General features: G+C 47.3%; 1 protein-coding gene across 7 annotated transcripts; it reads left to right on the plus strand.

Moving 5' to 3' along the window:
• The first annotated feature begins 35 nt into the window (after nucleotides 1-35).
• On the plus strand, nucleotides 36-23198 carry usp49 (ubiquitin specific peptidase 49). Of its 7 annotated transcripts, none has more exons than XM_017684470.2 (8): nucleotides 36-51; nucleotides 3137-3313; nucleotides 9098-9777; nucleotides 10524-11337; nucleotides 16094-16292; nucleotides 17346-17454; nucleotides 19214-19419; nucleotides 21733-23198. In XM_017684470.2, exons 3-8 carry the CDS (start codon nucleotides 9164-9166, stop codon nucleotides 21834-21836), a joined length of 2046 nt encoding a protein of 681 aa, XP_017539959.1. In that variant the 5' UTR covers nucleotides 36-51; nucleotides 3137-3313; nucleotides 9098-9163; the 3' UTR covers nucleotides 21837-23198. The 7 variants fall into 7 exon arrangements, with proteins under 7 accessions (XP_017539959.1, XP_017539958.1, XP_017539953.1 ...); XM_017684469.2 differs by lacking the exon at nucleotides 36-51 and adding an exon at nucleotides 60-173; XM_017684464.2 differs by lacking the exon at nucleotides 36-51 and adding an exon at nucleotides 66-436.
• Nucleotides 23199-24434: the final 1236 nt, after the last annotated feature.

Consider the following 24434-nt stretch of genomic DNA (forward strand, 5'->3'; position numbering starts at 1 on the left):
GTTCGGTTGAGCCGAGTGAGCGGTGACAGCTCGCGTGTGCGGGTGACGGCGGTAAATAAAGCCGCACACACGCTGCAAACAACAAAACACGCAAATAACAACACGAGATCTCGCGTTTCGGCGGGTTTCCGCGCCGCTTTCCATCAGATGTGGACTCTTACTGTGGAGCACGGGTTCGTTCCTGAGGAAAAAAAGAAAGTTTGGCCGTTTTTTCCCGCGATCTGCTCGTTTTTATGGGATCTGTTCACTTCGGCTGTTGTTTAAAGATTTAAACAAAAGTTGATCCGGTAAAATTACTTTTCCCGCGGAAACCCGGCGTTACACGAGGCGCGGGGGGCGCGGAGGCCGAGCTCGGCGCGTTTGCGGATCAGCCGGATAAGTTTTATGAGCGCCAGTGTCGCTGCCGCGTCTGTATGAGGAGCTCTTTGTTCTGCTGGTGAGTATCTGAGGAGCGTTAGCTTTAGCTTTAGCTCCCGCAGCTCGCTCTGACCGGCGCCGCTCCGCTCCGCTCGGCTCGGCTCGGCAACTTCCCCGCTTCTGAAAGACCTGCTCGCTGTAATCAGCAGACGCGGTCGCTGCCGGGCGGCAGAGCCCGTCGGCACATTTTCCGGGGTGTTTTTATACTTTAACGACGCCGAAATGTCGAGTATGAAGTGTTTTAAGCAGAAAGACGGCTGGTCTAAAAGTGCCGAGGAGGAACGCTGGTGAACCCCGAATTCGCCGCGAGTTTGTGGTCAGCAGTACGTCGGATATTTCCAGTCAACTGCCTGGTTACTCTTCTCATTGAACGCGGGGCTTTTGTCCGGTGTTGAGAACGAAATAACGCCAAATCAGTCGCTTCCAGCGTGTAGTTGTGTGCACGTAAAAGTTGGCTTTCCATTCGCCAGCTTCTTCTTTCGAATTCCCCCGTTCCACCTTAAATGGTGCAGGAGCTACGTTGTGGCGCCGGAGGGGCTAGAGTGTAGCTCAAGCAGAGTTTAAGGTGGAACGGGGGAATTCGAAACAAGAAGCTTGCGCGTAAGATTTTCGTCTTCTCGTTTTGAATGAACACAAGAGCTAAAACCAGCGTTCCCCGTGTTCCCGAGTGGGGGAAAGCGCTAAATCCCGCTCTCGTGGAACATTTTTTGGGATTTTTCATAAAGAAAACGGCACAAGTTGTGAAACTTAACGTGTTACTCAGCAGCCGGAGCAGCAAAACACAAACCCGAGCCCGGTTTGGGCAGAACCGGGGCCGGCGTCCGGCCGTTCCGCCGCTAGACCGGGCGCTTGTAAACAGACCCGTGCGGTAGGTGGTGTTCGGGAGCGTTAGCTTAGCTGGCTCGTGTAGCTTAGCTTAGCGCAGTCAGGCTAGCGGCTGTTCGGCTGAGGGGCGAAAATAACCCGGCGAAACTGTTTTTATCCGGAGCCTCTGAGCCGGCGAGGCTCTGGGCAGAGATGTGGCAGCGCTGGTCAGGATCTCGGAGCCTGTCAGTAAATTGGAAGTCGCCCAAATCGAGTAAACCCCGCTGTGGTAACACGGCTGACTGCAGTCTGCGGGGCTAGCTGCAGAGCTAACCCAGTCTGCGCGATTACCGGGGACCGCGGAGCAGGATAGCCGGGACAGGAGGGCGCGGAGACGGGCAGTACTCCCCGAAAACCCCGCTAAACGGCTCCGTTAGAGCTCCAGGCTTTGTTTAAGCACCGCTGGCAGGTTTGTGAAGGAAGGAGGTCTGACGGACTGGAGCGAAGCCGGATTAGTTCAGTCTGAGACAGACTGGCTGCGAGCATGGTTCTCTAGTAGAGGGTAGAACCCTTTGCATGATTAAATGGTTCTATGGATTGACGGAGAATGTGCTGTATACGACTCTTCTTTAAAATAACGCCAGAGGGTTCTGCTACACACTTAAAGGATGGTTCTTTAGTAGAGGGTACGGTTCTGTTAGAACCATGAGTTCTGTATAGAACCATTTGCGTGATTTAAATGGTTCTCTGCATGGTGAAGTGGTTCTATAGATTGGATAATGTTGTTTTAAGAGCCTTTTTTAAAATAGCACCAGAATGGTTCTGCTACACTTTTTAAAAAATGATGGTTCTTTAGTAGAGGGGATGGTTCTGTGTAGAACCCTTTGCATGAATAAATGGTTCTATGGATTGGTGTCAAATGTGCTGTATGACCAAAAAGGGTTCTGCTGTTGTTGTGCTGTCAAGCTTGTAACAATAGAAGAACCCTTTTTAGTCCTATGTGGAACCTTTTTCAAAAAGGTTCCATGTGGAACCGTGTAAAGCGCACCTTCTATACATCTGAGGAATGATTTCACAATGCAAAGAACCATATAAGCATGAAATGTTTCTGTACAGGACTCGTGATGAATAGAACACTCGCCTTTACTAAGGAACCCTTGAAGAACCATCTTTTTAAAGAGTGTGTTGTTGCGATGTCAGGCTTGAAACAATAGCAGAACCATTTTTGGTGCTATGTAGAACCAAGATTCCATATAGAATCATACACAACACATTCTCCATCAATCTGAGGAACCATTTCACCACGCAAAGAACCATTTAAGCGTGCAAATGGTTCTATGTAGAACTCATGGTTCTAAAGAGAACCATTGCCTTTACTAAAGAACCCAGGAAGAACCCTCTTTTTTGCGAGTGTGTATTGATACATGCTGAGTGAAGAAAAGGTTGAAGTCGGCTTCTTGTTCCAATTTTCCCGTTCCACCTTAAATGGTGCGGCAGAATGTAGCCTGGTGCATCATTTAAGGTGGAACAGGAAAATTAGCTGGTCAGGCAATAGCAGAACCGTTTTGGGTGCTATGTAGAACCAAGATTCCATATAGAATCATACACAACACGTCCTCCATCAACCTGAAGAATCATTTCACCACGCAAAGAAACGTTTAAGTGGGTTCTAGGGCCATTTGTTTTACTAAAGAACCCTTAAAGAACCATCCTCCATTCACCATGTTTGATATAGAACTCATGGCTCTAAACAGAGCCGTTCCTTTAACTGAAGAACCCTTCTAGAACCCTTTTTTAAGAGGGTGGGCAGAAGTCTGCGGCTGAACTTTCTCCGCCCGCACTTGAACAGTTCCGTGAGCTTGATGGGAATGTCAGTGCTGTGATGTGAACCGTGTGTCCGTCTTCTGGTTCTCAGGCCCCGCGTTGCCGTGTTGATGTCGGGTCGTGTTTACGACTGACCACCGGAACCCGTCTCTACCTTTCCCGTCCCAGAGAGGCCCGAAGCTGTGGACCCGAAGAGATTCCTCCCCTCCGCCCGAGGCTGTGATGCTGGACGCGCGCCCGCGGGAGCCTTTATGAGCCTGCTTTCAGAGTAAGTCTTCCAGAGCCGGTCACTCTTATTTCTGATCAGGGGCCCCACGTGAGGAGAAGCCAAAGCCCTGAATGGTCCGGGGGGCCCAGAGCGAGAAGGAGGCCCTGCAGCGCAGCGGGGATTACAGGTGCTGCTGTGACTAACGTTCTACGCGGGTTTCATCAGAAACGGCGGCTGTGGTAGCCGCACTGTGCAGGTCTGCAGTTACAGCCACGGCTGCAGCTGTGGTGGAGCCGGCTGCGTTCACAAGACGTTCTGGTTTCTGTCTGAAGTCTCGTGGGCGTCTGTGGTCGGATACTGTTGTGAGCGGGAAACATGAAAGCTTGTAAGCGAGAACTGCAGGCGTTTGCTGTCTTCTCATCACGAAGTGTTCTAGCCAGTGCCGTGGCAGATCTTTGCTTTGAGTTGACAAGACGGACGGATTGATATTGAAACATCGTTTTCAGTCCTGATGTCTCTCTTTGAGGGTTGATCCTCGCGTGGCGGTTTTGAAACTAGGGGTTTTCTTTAAGCCGCACAGGACGATTAGAAAAGATTGATCTGATTTCAAAATGAATCATTTCTCCTGTAAATCATCCCAGATCAGTGCAGTGAGCTGTAAACGGTGTAAATGAGCGTAAAGTTTATTATGTAGTTCTACAAGGTCTCAGTCTGAACCTCCTCCAGCTGTACGGACGACATCAACACCACAGTCAGACTCATCCCAGACTGGACTGAGCGTGTCGGGCGTCGCTGCTCTCACGGCTCTTTCAGTGGGATTTCGGAGATCATCCAACGAATGCCGAACGCTCTGAGCTGCTGGAGCTTCACTGCTGATGAAAATCCTGGTGCTCAGTTCTGACGGATTCACATTGACGTGGAGAACGCAGAACGTTCTGCTCAGGGGTCTCAGCTCCTCTCAGACTGAAGGAGCCGGTCAGGAACTCTTACAGTTGGATTGTGATTGGTTCCTCGGCGCCTCACTGCTGTAAAAAATCGGGTCAGGCTTTTCAGGCCCTGTATTATGAATATAAACAAACGGTAAAAACGTAAACAAAATGAACGTGTAGAATAGAAACCCGCTCCCTCTGCTGCTCACTCATTGGCACATGTGAACGCACTATAACCGCACTGTGGCGATTTCCTCTGAACTGTTGTATTTAATACCTTTTAGTTCTGATTCTCCTTTCAGAGAGTTCTTTTTATTTAATACCGATTTAATCTGCTGTTATAATGTCAAACCTGCAATAGTAGATCTTTTTGTTGTATAGCACTATTTTCAAAAAGGTTCCATGTAGAACCATATAAAGCACATCCTCAATCAGTCTAAAGAACCATTTTACCATGCAGAGAACCCTTTAAGCACAAAATGATTCTTTGCGGAACTTGCGCTAGATAAAACAGTTGTCCTAACCAAAGAGCCCTTGTAGAACCATCGTTTTTAAGAATGTGCTGTTATGATGTCAGACAATAGCAGAACCCTTTTTTGGTGCGATGTAGAGCTGTTCGGATGCTTAAATGGTTCTGTGCATGGTGAAATGATTCTTCAGATTGATGGAGAATGTGCTGCATATGGTTCTAGATAGAACCCTTTTCAAAAAGGTTCTATGTAGCACCAAAAAGGGTTCTGCTGTTGTCTACAGGACTGACATCGTAACAAGAGCAGGACATATTTCGAGCTGTATTAGAACCCTTTTCAAAAACGTTCCGTATAGAACCTTTCGTATGCGTCCTCCGTTATCCTCCATCCATGTAGAATTGATTTGCTTTTACTTAATAAACCTTCAAGAACCACAGTTCTCACAGTGACCATGTAATATTAATGCCAAGGTGTTCAAATGTAACTTTAATGTCTTTTTTTTTTAACTGGTTCTCTGTCTAGAAATCGGAGTTCCCGTCTTCTGAAAGTCTCAGGATGTTGGTCTTAGTTTCAGACTGGGGGAAATGAGTGGTACAGTCCATCACTAGCTTAGTTTCTTCTCCGCTGATGTGACTGACTGAAGCCCCGCCCTCACTGTCTCCTATTGGCTACTGCACTTTTATTTAATTATTTTGGCTAATTTTAAGCCAAGAAGGCCTCTACAAGCGTTGGCAGTGAATGGGCTGCTTTACGTGGTGTGAAAGCAGTTTCATCACCTCATCCAGGAGCCGAAACGTCAGGAGCTCTTTCAGTCACAGCTCAGGGCTCCGTAACTCCGTTTGAGCTGGTTTTGGAGTTGCAGATCTGCACGAGGAAGCAAAGTTTATTTATATAGCGCCTTTTACCACAGGTGCTGTCACAAAGCAGCTTTACGGAACAATCAGCACTACAGAAAGAAAATCCGGGTCCGAGCCCCCAGGAGCGTCGCCAGTGGCGACAGTGGCAAGGAAAAACACCCTAAGAGCAGGAGGAAGGAACCTTGAGAGGAACCAAGACTCAGAAGGGGAACCCATCCTCCTCTGGTCGACACCGGACAGCAGGCATTGTTAGTATTACAGTACAAAGTGGGAAAAACAGGCAGGGCAGCGGTTAATTAGATTAGTCTATGATCAGCGGCAGCATCTGAGGGTGAGGACTGCACAGCGCTGTACAGCAAGAAGCTCATGGTGGTCAAGCCGGTCCAGAAGGCTGGCGAGCAGTGGCACCCGATCAAGGCAGAAGAGGCAGCAGCATCAGGCGCAAAAGATGGGCAGCTGATCAACTCGGCAAAGAAAGGAAAAAGTGAGATGAACCAGAGGATCTGATTTTTCAGATGTTTGTCAGAATGTTCTCGTTGCTGGAATACAGCCGAACCTTCATGCCAGTTGTAGGCGTCCCAAAGCCAGAGACAACAGAGATCGGAGGAGTGAGTTCATGTCACCTGTGAAGGTTCGCAGAGATGGTGCAGAAGACGATCAGTTCTAGATGTTTTGAAAAATGATTTGACATTTGAATGAAGATGTCCAGCATAAGAGGCTCAGAAACTGACCGTTTAGAGGTAACGTGCGTTCATGACCATGTTATCATGTTATCATATAAAGTGGACTATAACTTCCTCCACTGCTGGCAACTTTATCAGAAACCTTCCGCAGTCATCAGCTTCTGCCAGCTGTCCATTTACCGAGTCAGATATTATGACCAAGTGTCTCGAGGATACTTTTCGATCTACCCTAGATAGTGTGGCTACATTAAAAAAAATTGGTAAGGATTTAAAAACAGAAAAAACTCGCCCCTTGGTATAATCAACATTATATAACATTATAATCAAACGATCATACCCGAGCTTTGAAACAGATGGCCAGACAACTAGAGCGACTGGCGTCTGACTAAACAAAGTGTTCCATAGCGAACCTCGATCCCTGTGAACTATCAAACTATAGACCCACCTCGAATCTCCCCTTTATATCCAAGATCCTGGAAAAAGCGGTAGCAAAACAATTAAACTCTTATCTGTATAGGAATCATCTGCATGAAAAATTTCAGTCTGGTTTTAGGCCACAGCACAGAAACAGCACCAGTAAAAACTAAATGATCTTTTATTTTTCTCTGATGAAGGAAATGTGTCTCTGCTAGTCCTCCTTGATCTTAGTGCAGTATTTGACACAGTAGACCACGTGATCTTACTTATAGACTAGAAAACCTTGTAGGAGTAACAGGAACAGCTCTTTCCTGGTTCAGGTCCTACCTCACTGATCGATTTCAGTTCGTTAATGTAAAGGGTGAATCATCTGTCCCAGCAAAAGTAAAGTATGGTGTTCCACAAGGCTCAGTTTTAGGGCCTATATTATTCACAATTTGTTACCACTGGGCACCATCATCAGTAAACACAGTATAAATTTCCACTGCTATGTCGATGACACTCAGTTATATATATATATATATATCAAGCAGACCGGATGATAAAATTAAACGTGGCAAGATTGAGGACTGTGTAAAAGACGTAACAGACTGGATGTCGAGTAACTTTCTGCTACTTAACTCAGATAAAACAGGTCCTGCTTGTTGGTCCAAAAGCAGCTAGAAACAAACTGTCTAACTCAACACTTAAACTTAACGCTTTCTCAGCTGCATCGCGCTCATCTGTAAAAAATCTGGGTGTCGTGATGGACGCTCCTCTGTCCTTCGACGCACATATAACTAATCACTAGAACAGCCGTCCTGCATCTCCGCAATATCGCTAAATTAAGAAATGCGTGATCTCTACAGGACGCAGGAAAGTTAGTTCATGCATTCATTACTTCAAGGCTGGACACTTTAATGCCCTGCTGTCTGGACGTCCCAGCAAAAGCGTCAACAAGCTTCAGCTGGTCCAGAACGCTGCAGCCAGAGTCTCACAGGAACCAGAAAGTTTGACCAGGTCAGCCCAGTTTTATCAGCCCTGCACTGGTGACCAGTTAAATTTCGCATTGATTATAAAATCCTATTACTGACCTATAAAGCTCTAAACGGACTCGCCCCTCAGTACCTGAGTGACCTTCTCTCCCACTATGAACCATCACGCCTACTTAGATCACAAGGTGCTGCTCACTACTGGTACCTAGAACTAATAAAGCTCCACCAGGGGGGCGGAGCTTCTCATACAAAGCCCCCCAGCTCTGGAATAATCTTCCTGTTAATGTTCGAGACTCAGCCTCAGTCTTTAAGTCTAGGCCAAAAACTCACTTGTACAGTGGAGCCTTTGGTGATTAGTCTCCCTGTCAGGTCTGGACCTGCTGGAGTCTCTGCTGCTCTGTTATACTGTAATCTGTGGTCAGCCACTCTTTACAGAACCGACTCTGTGTTTTCATTCCTTTCTCTGCCGAGTTGATCAGCTGCCCATCCTGAGCGTCTGATGCTGTTGGCCCTTCTGCCCTGATCGGGTGCCGCTGCTGACCAGCCATCGGCTTGACCACCACCGCTGCTGCATAATCATAAACTAATCTAATCAGCCACTTCTTTCTTTTCTTCCCCACTTTTGTTCTATAAAACTTGATAGTAGCAATGTTTGCTGTCTGGTGTCGACCAGTGGAGGATGGGTTCCCCTTCTGAGTCTTGGTTCCTCTCAAGGTTTCTTCCTCTTCTCCAGGAGGGGCGTTGGTGTCCATCACTGTACATCAACAGCTGGCTACAGTCTCTAACTTTACACCAGCAGCACCTTGGGTTGTGCACCAGCTACAAGTGAGAGGCTTCTAATGAAGTGGCCGGTCTTATGATATTGTAACGTGTTATTTTGGTTTAACACAGAAGGTTGTACCGTCTAAGTGTTGGTCCTTTTATCAGGAGATCGAAGGTCCGATCCCTGGTGATGCTGCAGCCGTCCGTGGTCGGGAGTCCAAGACAGCAGAGTTGTGCTGTCATTCGAAATGTTTGTGCAAAATGAAAGTTCTGAAACTTTTAGCGTGTGACCAGAGGTCACTCAGGCTAACCGTACCAGAGATGTTTATATATTCTGTGTAAACTGACCAGCTGAAGGCAAACTTTATCAAACCTCAATATCGAAGACTTATGAAGTCTTTAAGTTTGTTGTGCATTTATTGAGGAGTAAAATGACCTAAAAATAGTCGCAAGACAAAAAATGCAAACAGTCTCCCAGAAAGTATTGACGAGAAACACGAAGTATCTCGGTGTGGCGCTTTATCATTCGTTAATTTCAGTGCTTCGTCAATTTATAAGCAAGAGTTAGGCACAGGTAGGTAGTATGGTCTGCAGGTGTAGTCAAGGCGCAAATAATTCTACATGGTGCAAACAATCTAATATGTGACAACATAGAAAATGCTTAAATTGAAACATTCACAGAAGTCTCGCTCATTTCTGCTGCCACTGGCCTCGCCTCGCCTCAGTTTCTGACTGTGCTTTCTGTTTTCCAGGAACAGGGTTGCCATGGCACAGTGGTGTGGCTCCTGACTCCGAGAGCACATGTGCGTTGGGAAGAGATGGACCGCTGTAAGCATGTGGTTCGTCTCCGTCTGGGCCACGACCACTCCATCCTGAACCCTCAGAAATGGCGCTGCGTGGACTGCGACACCACCGAGTCCGTGTGGGCCTGCCTCAAGTGCTCCCACGTGGCCTGCGGACGCTACATAGACGAGCACTCCCTCCGACACTACCAGGAGACCCAGCACCCGCTGGCCATGGAGGTGCGGGAGCTGGACGTCTTCTGCTTCGCCTGCGGTGATTACGTGCTGAACGATAACGCAGAGGGTGACCTGAAGCTCCTGCGGGGGGCGCTGTCCACCGTCCGAAGTCCAGGACAGCGCTCCCTGCGTTCCTCATCGTTTGGAGGAGAGTGTTCTCCTTTGTTGTCTTCTTTTTCTTCTCCTCTCCGGGCTGGAAGTGAAGGGTTTGGATCGCGGACGGCCACGCAGGCGGCTTTGTGGCACCGGCGGCGGGCGATGCTGACCGTCGCTTTTCGGAGGTGGAGCAACCGGCAACTGGAGGAGCAGAGGAAGCGTGACGAAAAGGTGGAACAAGAGCGAGAGGAGCTGAGGAAGCAGCGCAGGGAGGTGAAGAAGAGGCTCATGGAGGAGCAGGCTAACGTACCGCCGAGGTGTGGTATATGATCTCAGCAATATCTGGTGATAAATATAGTTGTGGATGCTCGACAGCCTTGTTTTCATCACCAGTGTGGTGTGTCCTCTGTAGCAGGTGCATTGTGGATACTGTAGTTCTTACATTGTGATTATTTTAAGAATAATAAAAAAAAAATCTTTAAACGAGCTTTTGAAAAGAAAAGCAGCGGCCTGACCGATGCGCTGCTTTAGTGGTATGCATGGTGTCAAAAATACTACCACACATGAACACAATGCTTGGTTGAATTTATCTACAGGCAAAAAAAAAAAACTTTGTTGGGTTGAATTTTTACCTGCTAAACTTGTTAAGGTGACAGGTAACAGTTTTAAATATTTAAAATATATTCAAACAGTTAAAAAAAATTGTAACTAAATTTGTAATTTTTGGATGGCGGTTAGTTTAAGGGTGCGTTAATCATTTAAAAGATCCACTTCTAAACTCTCGATGAAGGGAGTGCAATTCTAAGGAATTCTATTTTGTTAGTTTTGCAGTGGACTTTGTTGTTTTTGGATTTCGTTTTTAAAATCTAATTAAATGTATTTAATAAAATGGTATCACAATTTTAGGTGCTAGTTTTTGTTTTATGTAGTTTTAGTTAACTGTAATGACCCTCATCGTTATTCTCAATTGCCGGTACTGATGCTGTTTTTAGGCACCTGTTCTCCTTGTGTTGTTACGTCCCTTGTCCGTGTATCTTTCTCACTATCCTGTCCGTCTGTTTAGGAAAAGTGCCCGTTTGCTAACCCAAGCGGCGCGTCCTACCCTGACCCTCATCCCACGCAAGTTCCGCGATCCGCCCGAGAGACCACCGCCCCCGCCTCTGAAACAGCAGCCCCTCCAGCCCCTGTCCAACAAACCACTCTCCAACAAACCCAGCAGACCACTCCGCAACCACAGCAACACAGGAAAACCTCGCAGGTGCTACGTCTCCTCGTCTCAGGTGCGGCGTAGGCGGTTGGCGCCAGGCGTCACGGGACTACGTAACTTGGGCAACACTTGCTACATGAACTCCATCCTGCAGGTGCTCAGCCACCTGCAGAAGTTCAGGGAGTGCTTCCTTACGCTGGACCTGTGTGAGACAGAGGAGCTGCTGGCTAAGAGCAACCACCCCCAGGGTGTGCGTGGAGTTTCGGCAGGCATGATGGGCAGCGCTGGCGCCCTCAGCGCGCTCGGGAAGCAGAACAATGGGCCGGTGGAACTGGTGCAGCCCAAAGAGCCACGGTGCTCCTCCCGCCAGCAGATGTCACTGTGCCACGAGCTGCACACGCTGTTCAGGGTGATGTGGTCAGGCCGCTGGACGCTCGTATCGCCCTTCGCCATGCTACACTCCGTCTGGAACCTGATCCCGGCCTTCCGCGGCTACAACCAGCAGGACGCCCAGGAGTTTCTTTGCGAGCTGCTGGATAAAGTCCAACAGGAGCTGGAGTCGGACGGCAGCCGAAAACGCCGCATCGTCATCCCTATCACGCAGAGGAAGCTGTCCAAACAGGTGCTCAAGGTGCTCAACACCATCTTCCACGGGCAGCTGCTGAGCCAGGTGAGGCACCCGTTTTTCATTTGAGTTATGTGATCTTGTTTGTTTGAGTGACGGTGATGCTTTTTCTCCGGCTTTTCTCCATTTTGTTGTTTTACGTTGGTAAATCTGTTCATGCAGGTGCTTTCCTTACTATAGGAGTGGTACCCTTGGTTAAAGAACAAGAAAAGTTCACAAACTTTTCTCACTGTAGGAACTAAAGATGATTTCCCACTTATGCCTGTAATGTTTTGCATTTGCAGTCAAGGATTCTCAAACAAGTGTTTTTTTTTTTTTTTGTTGTTTTGTTTTTTTTTTTTCCTTGAGCCTCATTTTCAATAGCTAGAACCATGTGTAATTAATTGCAAGGGGTTCTGAGAGATCAGGTCAGGCATGAAGCTAGTAGAAAGCTGGGTGTGGTCTGCACACTGATGAAAAGAGACATATAGAATCGGGGAAGATGGACTATGTACAAACTAATTGATGTAGGGCCTAGAATAAAGCCTTGTGGGACACCACAAGTGCAATAAAAGTCACAGCGCTTAATGTAGGCTCTAAACCAGCTTAGCTCTGAGCCAGAGTTGTTCTTTTTAATTCATTTGATTGAGCTGTTAATTAGTTTGTTTGTGTTCAGCCCCTAATCTTAAGGGATATTGCTTTTTTTCTAGCAAATCACAGCCACAGATGCCATCTTCAAAAAATGAGACGGGAATTCAAACAGTGTTTATAACGTTAGCAAAATGGTTTCAGTGAATAAATCAAATTAATCTGCTTGTTTAATATTTATTATATATTTGAGAAAATGGAAAGGTGTACAAACTTGATAGCTTTGAAAAACAAATTGCTGAGGGGGGAAAATTATCTTCACCCCCCCACTAGATTTACCTCACGTATTCAGATGAATTAACAACCAATGTTTTCTATGGCGACCATGTTAACGTAGACCTGCATCGGCTTTAACGGACGTTCGGCTGTGAAACGCGCGGCGAGGCCTCAAACCGTCCCCGCGACTCTGCTTTAACGGACGTCCGGCTGTGAAACGCGCGGCGAGGCCTCAAACCGTCCCCGCGACTCGGCTTTAACGGACGTCCGGCTGTGAAACGCGCGGCGAGGCCTCAAACCGTCCCCGCGACTCGGCTTTAACGGACGTCCGGCTGTGAAACGCGCGGCGAGGCCTCAAACCGTCCCCGCGACTCGGCTTTAACGGACGTTCGGCTGTGAAACGCGCGGCGAGGCCTTAAAGCGTCCCCGCGACTCGGCTTTAACGGACGTTTGGCTGTGAAACGCGCGGCGAGGCCTCAAACCGTCCCCGCGACTCTGCTTTAACGGACGTTCGGCTGCGAAACGCGCGGCGAGGCCTTAAAGCGTCCCAGCGACTCGGCTTTAACGGACGTTTGGCTGTGAAACGCGCGGCGAGGCCTTAAAGCGTCCCAGCGACTCGGCTTTAACGGACGTTCGGCTGTGAAACGCGCGGCGAGGCCTCAAACCGTCCCCGCGACTCGGCTTTAATGGACGTTCGGCTGTGAAACGCGCGGCGAGGCCTTAAAGCGTCCCAGCGACTCGGCTTTAACGGACGTTTGGCTGTGAAACGCGCGGCGAGGCCTCAAACCGTCCCCGCGACTCGGCTTTAACGGACGTTTGGCTGTGAAACGCGCGGCGAGGCCTTAAAGCGTCCCAGCGACTCTGCTTTAACGGACGTTCGGCTGTGAAACGCGCGGCGAGGCCTCAAACCGTCCCCGCGACTCGGCTTTAACGGACGTCCGGCTGTGAAACGCGCGGCGAGGCCTCAAACCGTCCCCGCGACTCGGCTTTAACGGACGTTCGGCTGCGAAACGCGCGGCGAGGCCTTAAAGCGTCCCAGCGACTCGGTTTTAACGGACGTTTGGCTGTGAAACGCGCGGCGAGGCCTTAAAGCGTCCCAGCGACTCGGTTTTAACGGACGTTTGGCTGTGAAACGCGCGGCGAGGCCTCAAACCGTCCCCGCGACTCGGCTTTAACGGACGTCCGGCTGTGAAACGCGCGGCGAGGCCTCAAACCGTCCCCGCGACTCGGCTTTAACGGACGTTCGGCTGCGAAACGCGCGGCGAGGCCTTAAAGCGTCCCAGCGACTCGGTTTTAATGGACGTTTGGCTGTGAAACGCGCGGCGAGGCCTTAAAGCGTCCCAGCGACTCGGTTTTAACGGACGTTTGGCTGTGAAACGCGCGGCGAGGCCTCAAACCGTCCCAGCGACTCGGCTTTAACGGACGTTTGGCTGCGAAACGCGCGGCGAGGCCTTAAACCGTCCCCGCGACTCGGCTTTAACGGACGTTCGGCTGTGAAACGCGCGGCGAGGCCTCAAACCGTCCCCGCGACTCGGCTTTAACGGACGTTCGGCTGTGAAACGCGCGGCGAGGCCTCAAACCGTCCCCGCGACTCGGCTTTAACGGACGTTCGGCTGTGAAACGCGCGGCGAGGCCTTAAAGCGTCCCAGCGACTCGACTTTAACGGACGTTCGGCTGTGAAACGCGCGGCGAGGCCTCAAACCGTCCCCGCGACTCGGCTTTAACGGCCGTGACGGTGACGTGGTCGTATTGAAGTCGCTGTGGTTCCACAGCAGGAACAGATTCGTTTCCTGTTTCTTTACAAACTCTGAGCGTTTGTAAGCGTCAGCTTTTCTGGCGCTGCTCTTCCCTTCATGTGGCAGCGCTGGTTTTAATGAATGTCTTTGGTGCCGAGCAGCTGATGTTGATGCAGACAGGACCTTCAGCAAAGTGCCGCAGGTTTGAAAGCCGTTACAGACGGAGGGAGTTTCCAGTGTTTGTAGCTCAGAGCGGCGACTGGAGTGAGGTGCTGTCTGCCGGCTGCGCCTGTAAAAGCTGCAGAGCGGTTAGGACGTGCAGTGAGATTCAGAGCTTGGTGTTTGATGGACACAGCGGTTTGATCAATCTACACAATAACCATGTGAGCAGCCCGAATTATTACGGTGCACAGCTATAATCATAATAATAATAATCATCAAGATTGTGTGACGGGTCAAATGAACCCGGTAGAACTTACTGCAAGTAATTAAATTACTTTAACTACACTTTAAAAAGCTGGTTCTTCAAGAGTTCTTTAGTAAAGAAAATGGTTCTGCCATGTAGAGCCATGAGCACTCACAGAACCCTCTGCATGATAAAATGATTCTCCGCATGGTGAATGCGTTTTTCAGATGTGCTGTATATAGTTCTCTATAGAACCTTTTTGAAAATGGCTCTGTGTAGCACCAAAAAGGGTTCTTCCATTGTTACAAGCTTGACATTGTAACAGCAGCAGAACTCTTTTTGGTGCTGTATAGAACAATATACAAACATTCTCCATCTTTCTGAAGAACCATTTACCCATGCAGAGAACCCTTGAATCCTACAAAGGGTTCTTTGTGTTTATGGTTCTATATAGAACATTTACATTACATTGTTAGGAGTCTTGTCCAAGGACAGCGTAGAAGGCAGAGGTGTTACCCACTAACCAACCACAAGAACCATGTTCTGTTCTGAAGAACTCTATAGGAGTGTAGTGTAAAGCATGTGTATGCTAATTCATATTTTGGGTTTATTTATCTACAAGCTTCATGTTAAAGTGTCTTCCTTGGTCTGAAGGGCAGGTTTTGCCGATCTGTTGATGACCGTTTGACGGGGTGGACTGATGCCACTTTCCCCTTCTGATACCGATACTGGTAATATTTCACTTTGTCGAAATCCGCGTTCGTGCTCAGCTTGCCAATGCCGCGATGCTCTACAGAACTATTGAAGAGTCGCGAGACTGGAGCTTCGGCCTGGTAAGGTGGGAGTGAGACCACTTTCACCTTTCTGCCATTTGCTTAAACTCGACAATGAACACGGTTTAGACCTTAAGAAAATAACATAAGGGAAAACAACATATTGAGAATATTTTCTTTATTCTTAATATATAAGTAGCATTTACTATTATAGAATTTGTTATAAGAGTCATATTCATCCACTGAAGTAAGTTGAGGTTTTTCCTGTGAACTGAACAGGTGTGTAGTTAACCTGTGGCGTGTGCATGAACGCACTGCAGCCTCTCTGCAAACCGGTGCCGAAAGCCGTTTCACATCCCAGGTTCTCATCTTTCGTCTCATGTGCGTCTCGTTCGCTTGTATCGCCGAGCGCCAGAATTCAGTAAATGTTAGTCATTCATGCCAACAGTAGCAGTGATTTGAGACACGGATTGTCCAGCTTGGTTGAAGCAATAGACCAACAGGCTGATATGCTAAAGGGTAAATCAAGACTAAAGGCGGTCATTAGCCCAAGAAAGCCAATCCTTTCTAAAGCTTCTCTAATGCTCACTTCAAACACACCCTACACTAAAGTTAACTCCGGCTGCGACCGACTGCACAGTGAGGGTGACTGAAACATCCCTGACTCGCACATTGAGCTAAAGGGACTCCTGTTGAAACTCGGTGGCTAAGAAGAGGTTAAGATCTAAACAGCTTCCTGTTTAATGTTAAACTGGTGCAAACGAACGAGGAAGCTGGGATTGTTTTTACTGGGGTGGTTTGAATCTGCAGCGTTTAGTTTTACGGTCTGATGGTAATAATTGTGGAGCGGTTTTAATCCAGTGTGAATCTGCAACATGTAGCATTAATCTGGACTATCTGTAGGAATTAGGGGAAATTATGCAGCTAATTCTCCTTAAATCAGTCGTCCAGCTCTCGAGCACCTCAGTGAAAATGACTTTGGCTCCGCGAGCTTTTTCCGTGTTGCGTATGTGTGACGTCTCCACGTCGTCTGTCTTGTCCAGGTCACGTGTCTGTCCTGTAAGCACAAGTCGAACACGGTGGAGCCGTTTTGGGATCTGTCACTGGAGTTTCCGGAGCGCTATCACAGCCTGGAGAAGGCGAACGCCTGCCAGCGGAGCTGCACTCTCACCGAGATGCTCGCTAAGTTCACTGAGACCGAGGCACTGGAGGGCTGCATCTACGCCTGCAACTTCTGCAACAGTGAGTTCACACGCCACTGCAGCTACTGCGCTTCTGACCTTACAGCAGTACAGAACCTGTTCATGGGCAACACTGCCTGTCGCCTGGAATCCCAGCCACATTAAACGTTTTTGAATTTTTAAAAAGTGCGTTATTTTATCTTTTGGATCAGTAGAAGCCGTATCGCCCCCTACGCTTCCTGTAGTGTATTACAGTCTGTCAGAGCGACTGTGTGGATCATATGAACATTATAGAGCTTTTTAAATGAAACAGTAGAAGCCGTATCGCCCCCTACGCTTCATGTAGTGTATTACAGTCTGTCAGAGCGACTGTGTGGATCATATGAACATTATAGAGCTTTTTAAATGAAACAGTAGAAGCCGTATCGCCCCCTACGCTTCCTGTAGTGTATTACAGTCTGTCAGAGCGACTGTGTGGATCATATGAACATTATAGAGCTTTTTAAATGAAACAGTAGAAGCCGTATCGCCCCCTACGCTTCCTGTAGTGTATTACAGTCTGTCAGAGCGACTGTGTGGATCATATGAACATTATAGAGCTTTTTAAATGAAACAGTAGAAGCCGTATCGCCCCCTACGCTTCCTGTAGTGTATTACAGTCTGTCAGAGCGACTGTGTGGATCATATGAACATTATAGAGCTTTTTAAATGAAACAGTAGAAGCCGTATCGCCCCCTACGCTTCCTGTAGTGTATTACAGTCTGTCAGAGCGACTGTGTGGATCATATGAACATTATAGAGCTTTTTAAATGAAACAGTAGAAGCCGTATCGCCCCCTACGCTTCCTGTAGTGTATTACAGTCTGTCAGAGCGACTGTGTGGATCATATGAACATTATAGAGCTTTTTAAATGAAACAGTAGAAGCCGTATCGCCCCCTACGCTTCCTGTAGTGTATTACAGTCTGTCAGAGTGACTGTGTGGATCATATGAACATTATAGAGCTTTTTAAATGTATCAATAGAGCAACAAAGTTTTTTGTTTTTTAATAAAATATTTGAATGCATTGTTTTTTTGTTTATTTACTATAATTTGTTTCGTGTGTGTTTTATTAGGAAAGAGGCGCAAGTCGTCCCACAAGCCGCTGGCGCTGTCCGAGGCGTGCAAACAGCTGCTGATCTACCGTTTACCTCAGGTGCTGCGGCTTCACCTTAAACGCTTCCGGTACGTTCCACAGCCTTGTTCTCCTTCTAAATAAACAGCAAACAAGTGATGTTTGAAGGTGACACCAGACACATTATTAAACCATGAAATGGTAGGAAATGGATCACAGCTTGAGTTCCTAAGAGAATTCCGAGATACAGTCGTGTACATTTTTACGGTGAGCTTTGTGCTGTGGGGCTTTTAGAGAAACTCCTCTGTATTCAGCGCATCTTGTTTAGGCCTGAAGGCTGTAATGAGCTTTTATTGCCCTATTTATAGTCCTTGCTGTTAGAAACGTCTTTATAATTGTGCCCCACAGTTTGAATTTGGCTCAGGCCTGATCTGATTGGGTTGAATGTGGCACTCGGTGGCTTCATTATCAGAATCTTAAAGGAATCAATCAGTAAAAAATCAAATCTACACGATTTTCCACTCACCCCAGATTTGTTTGGTGTCCAAATTTAGCTTCTTTAAGCCTTGAATACACTGAACGACTTTTAAGGTCTTAACGATGACAAGGTCTTTTTTTTTGGGGGGGGGGTGACTAAAATATTAGGGATCACACTCTACTCAGCTTTTAAGCTGCTGCTGAACCGAATGAACTCCTGCGAACTCTCGCATGTTCTCCTGTTACTGGGAGACGCAAATAAACAAACATGAGCTGCTGCTACTGGTGTTTTCTCTGCCGTTTGCACTGACACAGTAAAGAAGCAGCAGGTAAACATGTTTAACTGGATCATGGATTAAAAGCGTTATCTAGAGGGGCTTACGATTTGATAATTTTACACAGGTAGGCGAAGGTGGTGTTAGGAGTCTTGCCCAAGGACTCTTATTGGTAGACTGTAGGGTGTTTACCCAGGTGGGGATTCAAACCCAGTCTACGGTGCAGAAGGCAGAGGTGTTACCCACTACACTATCCAACCAGTTAGATCACCTGCAGAGGTTTCACGTGAAAGAGTGCCAGGAGTTCACGCCACCAGGCAGCGACTCTCACTGATGCTCTCCAGAAACATGATAAACTTCCCGCAGAGAACCCAAAGGCTAAAGGGATCACAGAGAAGCTGCCGACCTTAATTATAATTCATGACCGGCCGCTGTCAGTAGCGGACAAGGTCGGAATTCACAGCCTCGGGACTGAGAAACATGCACTACGGAGTGCATCGGATGAAAAGGTGCCGGGGTTCTCACAAACCAGCAGTTCAGCGGCAGCCCTCCTTTACAGATATGCTCAGTGACCTTAAACACAAGATCACCAACAACAACATCACAGTAAGAATTCTGTATCCGAATCCATCGGTATCGGCGGTTGTGTATTGGAACCGGATCAGAGTTCTCTTCACATTTCTACCGTGGATCGAATTTGTAGATGCATCCCATTGGAAAACGACCATTCTGTCCCTCAGTGATACGACACATAAAACTACGCAAACGTTGCCGTGGTGACGGCGGTGCTGCCGAAAATGAGTGAGTGATTATCAGAGGAGAGCTTTATCGGTGTAGACTGTTTGAGGAGGAGCTCTGCACTCTTTTACCTGTGTTGGACAATCCCGAGCTGAACAACAATATCAATGGCAAAATTAGGGAAAATTGAGCTTTTGACATAGCATTCCGCTCATTTTCGGTTGGGTCGGAATTTTCCATTCCGGCACCGTTAAAAACAATGTAGTGACAATCCAGACGTTTGTCCTCCGCGGTCATGTGAACGCTGCTTTAGATCCGCGGACTGAGTGCAGTGGTTTGTCTTTGCTTGCTGAGCGTCTCTTTCTCCACATGTTTGTAGCTGGTCGGGTCGGAACCACAGGGAGAAGATCGGAGTCCACGTTGCGTTTGATCAGGTTCTGAACATGGAGCCATACTGCTGTTCAGACCCGCGCTCGGCGCTGCAGCGGCAGGCGTACACCTACGACCTCTCCGCTGTGGTGATGCATCATGGGAAAGGCTTCGGCTCAGGACACTACACCGCCTACTGCTACAACACGGAGGGAGGTGAGTGTCCGTACACACGGGCGGGAAGTGTTCAGCTAAACGCAGTCTTTCTGTTTTTCCTCTTCGTTTTCTAGACGCACAGATTTACTCAGTTTCCCGTTTTTGTCCTCGTACCTTGTAGCTGCACTCATTGGCCACTTTATCAGAAACCCCTTCCGTGCAGGTGCACTATGTAGGTTTACAGACTGCAGCTCATCCATTACTGCACAGTTTATCAGCATTTAGACAAAGCTGCATCACTCAGCATCTCTCTGTTTGCTGAACTCCACTAAACCCAGAGCCACACCACACATCCATAGTAGGTAGCCTTCAGCAATATGGCTGAAATAATTATAAATTTATATATAATGTTTATATAAATATAAACCACCTCCTCGTTTCTGCACTCACTGTCCACTCTATTAGACACTCCTATCTTGTCGGTCCACCTTGTAGATGTAAAGCCAGAGACGACAGCTCATCTGCTGCTGCAGTTTGTGTTGGTCATCCTCTAGTTCTTCATCAGTGGTCACAGGACGCAGCCCACAGGACGCTGTAAAAACTCCAGCAGCACTGCTGTGTCTGATCCACTCAGACCAGCACAACACACACCACCACGTCAGTGTTACTGCAGTGCTGAGAATGACCCACCACCCAAACAGTACCTGCTCTGTGAGGGTCCATGGGGGTCCTGACCACTGAAGAACAGGGTAACAGAGTATCAGAGAAACAGATGGACTACAGTCTGTAACAGAACTACAGAGTGCAGCTATACGGTCAGTGGAGCTGATAAGATGGACAGTGAGCGGAGAAACAAGGAGGTGGTCAGAACGTTACGCCTGGTTGGTGTGTGTTTAAACACATTTTCACCATGCATGACACATTTCTTCAATACTTTGATGCCGATACAATGCAGTAGTAGTGCCACGTTAAAAACAAAAAACGTTAGAGCCTCTGACCAGAAGGTAAGGCTCTGCTTTACCCTCAGATGGAGCACTGCAGTTCCGACAGCTCATGTCCGTGAATATGAGAGTGTGTGATACGGAGGCGAAGCTGATTTCCACATAAATCTAATTTACTCTTATGTTTTTGTTCATTTGAAATTTGGTAATTCAGACCCATCCCTACACACTTGATGGTTCTTCAAGGGTTCTTTAGTAAAGAAAATCTTTCCTATAGAACCATGTTTGGTTTATCCGTAAACAAGCCGGTTTGGGAGTCCGTCTGAAACATACTTGTAATCCACAAATGCCAGATGTTTCTTCCTCCAGAGCTTTTGGTCCTTTTGAGCAGTTCAGAACACGAAAAGTGCCGTTTCTGCAGCCCAGACGAGTCAGAGTGACCAAATCCTGCCCCGTTGACGGGCTGAGAGCTGCGTTTCAGCACAAACGACGGCGGTGAGATTGCGGCGGAGTTGTTGGCGGAGAAGTGTGGGAGGGATGTGTTCGATGGCGAGTGATAAGTGCTCGAGAGCTACAGGCTGTTTTGGGGAACACAAAGCTGTTGTTGTGGTTTATAATGTCATTTGGTCAGACAAACAAAACACCTCAGCTCTTCTGCTGAATGTTCAGCACGCGCCGTTTTGATTTTGTTTTCCTGCAGAAAAGCAGCATTTTTCAGCTGCACCTCTACCTGCCGTACCTGTAACCTGTGACCCGTTACAGCGCAACGCTTTGACTGTATTTGACTGAACTCAGAACAGAGCAGACACTAGACGAGGGATGAAACAACTGGCTTTTTAAAGGAATAACTAACCACCCTACACTGTACCAATAAGACTAATAACACCACCTTGGCCTCCCTGTGTGAAATAATTGTAAGTCGCTCTGGAGATGAGCGTCTGCTAAATGTCATAAATGTAAATGTAGACCAAGTTCTCTGAGTTCTCTTTCAGCGCACTCAGTCCTCAGGGTTATCCTGTCATTAGGCTCCAAAGCACAACTTACACACTACAGTATAACCTACACTACACTGCAGTTAACCCAATGTTTTTTTGCCCAAACTTAAACAAATTTAAACACAGCTTGATTAAATTGAATTAGTTCTTTTAAGCAAATAAACGCTGTCCACAGATCACTTTTGAATTATTTTGCGCAGTACTGATTTTGATGTAACTCAGAAGTGAAGTATCAGTTTTATTGTAAGCTGTGGAAATTTAAAACCGGATGAAGTGTTAATTCAGTTTTCTTTCCTTGCATAAAAACAGGGAGATGTGTTCAAATTAAAGTGTCGGGTTTCAAAGTAAAAGTTAGTTTAGTAAAGTAAAATTGCTTTGATGTTTAATGTGTGTGTGTGTGTGTGTGTGTGTGTGTGTGTGTGTTTTTGTGTGTGCAGGTTTCTGGGTCCACTGTAACGACTCGGAGATGAACGTGTGTAGCGTGGAGGAGGTTTGCAGTACTCAGGCTTACATCCTGTTCTACACGCAGCGATCATCATAAGAGACTGTTCGACACGCACACACGTGTGTTCAGGCCCTGTCCTGACCGGCCTGAAGGTCAGGTGCGGGTGCCCGGACACAGGCTTAGGCTGGACCTAACAGCCCAAACACCACGCGTGGTTAGACCAGGCCTGACCGCGAGGCGCTCCGGCCAGAGTACAGCCTGACTGCCTAACGTCCGCTTAGGACAGCTCTGATTACCCAACACAGGTGTGTTTAGGTCAGGTGTATTTCTCTACTGAGGTATTTTTAATCAAGCCTAATTGAACAGTTAGGCTGGGCTTATCTCAGATCCACAGCTGTAGGGCTGTCACGATCGATTATATTAGTAATCAATTATTTTTTTAGAATGGCCAATAAATGAAATTGGGTAATAACAAATGATGCAGAGCCTTTGTAAACATTTCAGAATAGTTTATTGGGAGGAGGGGGAGCCCTTAAAGTGAGTTTTGTTGGTTTTTGCTTTTTTTTTTTTTTTTTTTTTCTTTTTTTTTTTTTTTAATAAAAATTTTTATATTATATTATTTTTATGTCTTAAGTTGATGAATAGATCAACAGAAATGCCCCAAAATCACAGCCATATATACATACATGCCAGAAATGCGTATAAATGTGTATTAATGTGTTTTCTACTGGAATACAGACCAATAGGAGAGCATACGTCCTGTCTGAGTCATCGATTCGTATCGAGTAATCGTGACAGCCCTGTTCAGCTACACTCAGTCTACCTACCTAAACCTGATCTCAGAGGTTTTTCTACACGCAAAATGTTGACGTGTTCGGATCCAAGACACAGCTACAATCATGCTCTCAGGCCTCATGGAGAGGAGAGCCGGAGAGCCGGAGAGAGGCATTCTCTACTGACAGACTCGTTTGACCCAGGGCATTTTAGGACCAACCTCAGCACACTGGACCGAACCTGCAGGAACACATTCACTCATCATAAACGCACGTCACTCCGCGGTGGATGGGTCTGCTGCAGCTTTATGGTGCTACAGTTACAGATTCAGTGCTACCTAGGGGTGTAAATCTCTGACCTCACAGTGATTGGCCGCTCCAGACTCCGCCCACAAAAGCTGTTGGGCGAGCTTTAGGGAACGCTGCTCAAAATCACATCTAACCAAATGAATGTAGAGTTTAAGCTCAGAGTCGCAGCTCCTCATAATGAGGCAGGGCTTAAGCTTAACGGGAGACACACAGGAGACTCTGCCAATTTATCAAAATGTCTGCGTCAGTCTGTGAGGTGTTAATCAGAGAGATCCAGAGGGTTTCGTCTGAAAGGGTTCAGACGTCTTTACAGTGGTGGTGATGGGAACCAGGCGTCGCCATGACTACAACACAGATATAGACACTTTATTTACCATCCAGAACCACCAGAGAACCTACACGAGTCTTCTGAGCTTATATGGAATGTTGATGATGGAAAACAGTGGAAAATCTGGAATAATGAGTTTTCTTTGGGGACTATTTTGCCGCACAGCGCCCTGCATGTCTCCCTCCACCATGAATGGAGTTGAAGTTCTCTAAACTCTCATAAAACAGCGTCTCAGTCATCAGGCAGTGAATTCAGAACCAGTTCATGTAGGAACTTTCTGTAGGAGCTTTTAGAGGGACGTCTGGTTCCCATCACCACCACTGTGATCCCCTCTAACACCTTTTTAAACGGCATGCATTCCAGATCTCAAATATACTGTGTGAAGCAAGCTTATAAAGCAGAATTGAGACGGCCGAGATGTTTGACCAGTGTTCTGTGAAGCTTGTCCATCATTAGTACGGTAGCTGTGGGCAGAGCGTGGGTTGGTCAGTTAGATTAGATTACGATTCTTTAGGAAGCGATTCGGTGCGTCGTTAAATCTCCAGTTTGAACACGGTTTAAGGTGTTCTTTTGGTTCTGTTTACACATCCGTGGAATTTAGCCAGTTTTAATTTTGTTTTTATTGATTTTCACAACCTAAGAATTTCACTTTGGCCAAAAAAGGAAGCTGAGTGCAATCTCTCACCTGGACTTTAGTAATGAATCCCACCTTCATCCATGCTGGAGTCATGCTGGAGACATCTGACGCGGTCGAATCGTCGCCTTCAGATCAAAGCGGTTTTGATGCGGTTCGATAGGCTGAGAATGGACTGGACTGAAAGCGGCGGATGGAGAGACGAGAGCCTTTACGTTCTGCTGGGAAGCTGAAGGATTTTCCAATGCTGCGCTGCAGGAAGAATCTACTGGATCCGGAGTGGAAGAGACTCGCTCATGCCTTTAAAGACACGGGAGAGCAATATGCCATCGTTACCTTTACTACAGGAAAATCAGACTCGCTCCAAATCAGGAATTCCTCAGCTTTGTGATACGGTTGTTTCTTTTTCTACTGAACTCATGTTTCTAATGTGGTAGTGAACTCTCTTTGCCAGGGAAGCGTTCCTGTCCTGAGAATCACAAAAAAAAGGAAGAGAGAAGTGGGGGTCCGGGTTAGAACGGAGCCGGTTTCTGCCGCAGAGAGAGTAAAACCGCACGGCTTGGATTAGTCGAGTACATTTAGCTGAAAACCAGTCGACGTATCTAATATTACGCGTGAGACATTGTTGTGAGCTCAGTGTGAGAGCGTTT

This window comes from Pygocentrus nattereri, chromosome 21, assembly GCF_015220715.1.
Source record: "Pygocentrus nattereri isolate fPygNat1 chromosome 21, fPygNat1.pri, whole genome shotgun sequence".
Lineage (NCBI taxonomy): Eukaryota > Metazoa > Chordata > Actinopteri > Characiformes > Serrasalmidae > Pygocentrus > Pygocentrus nattereri.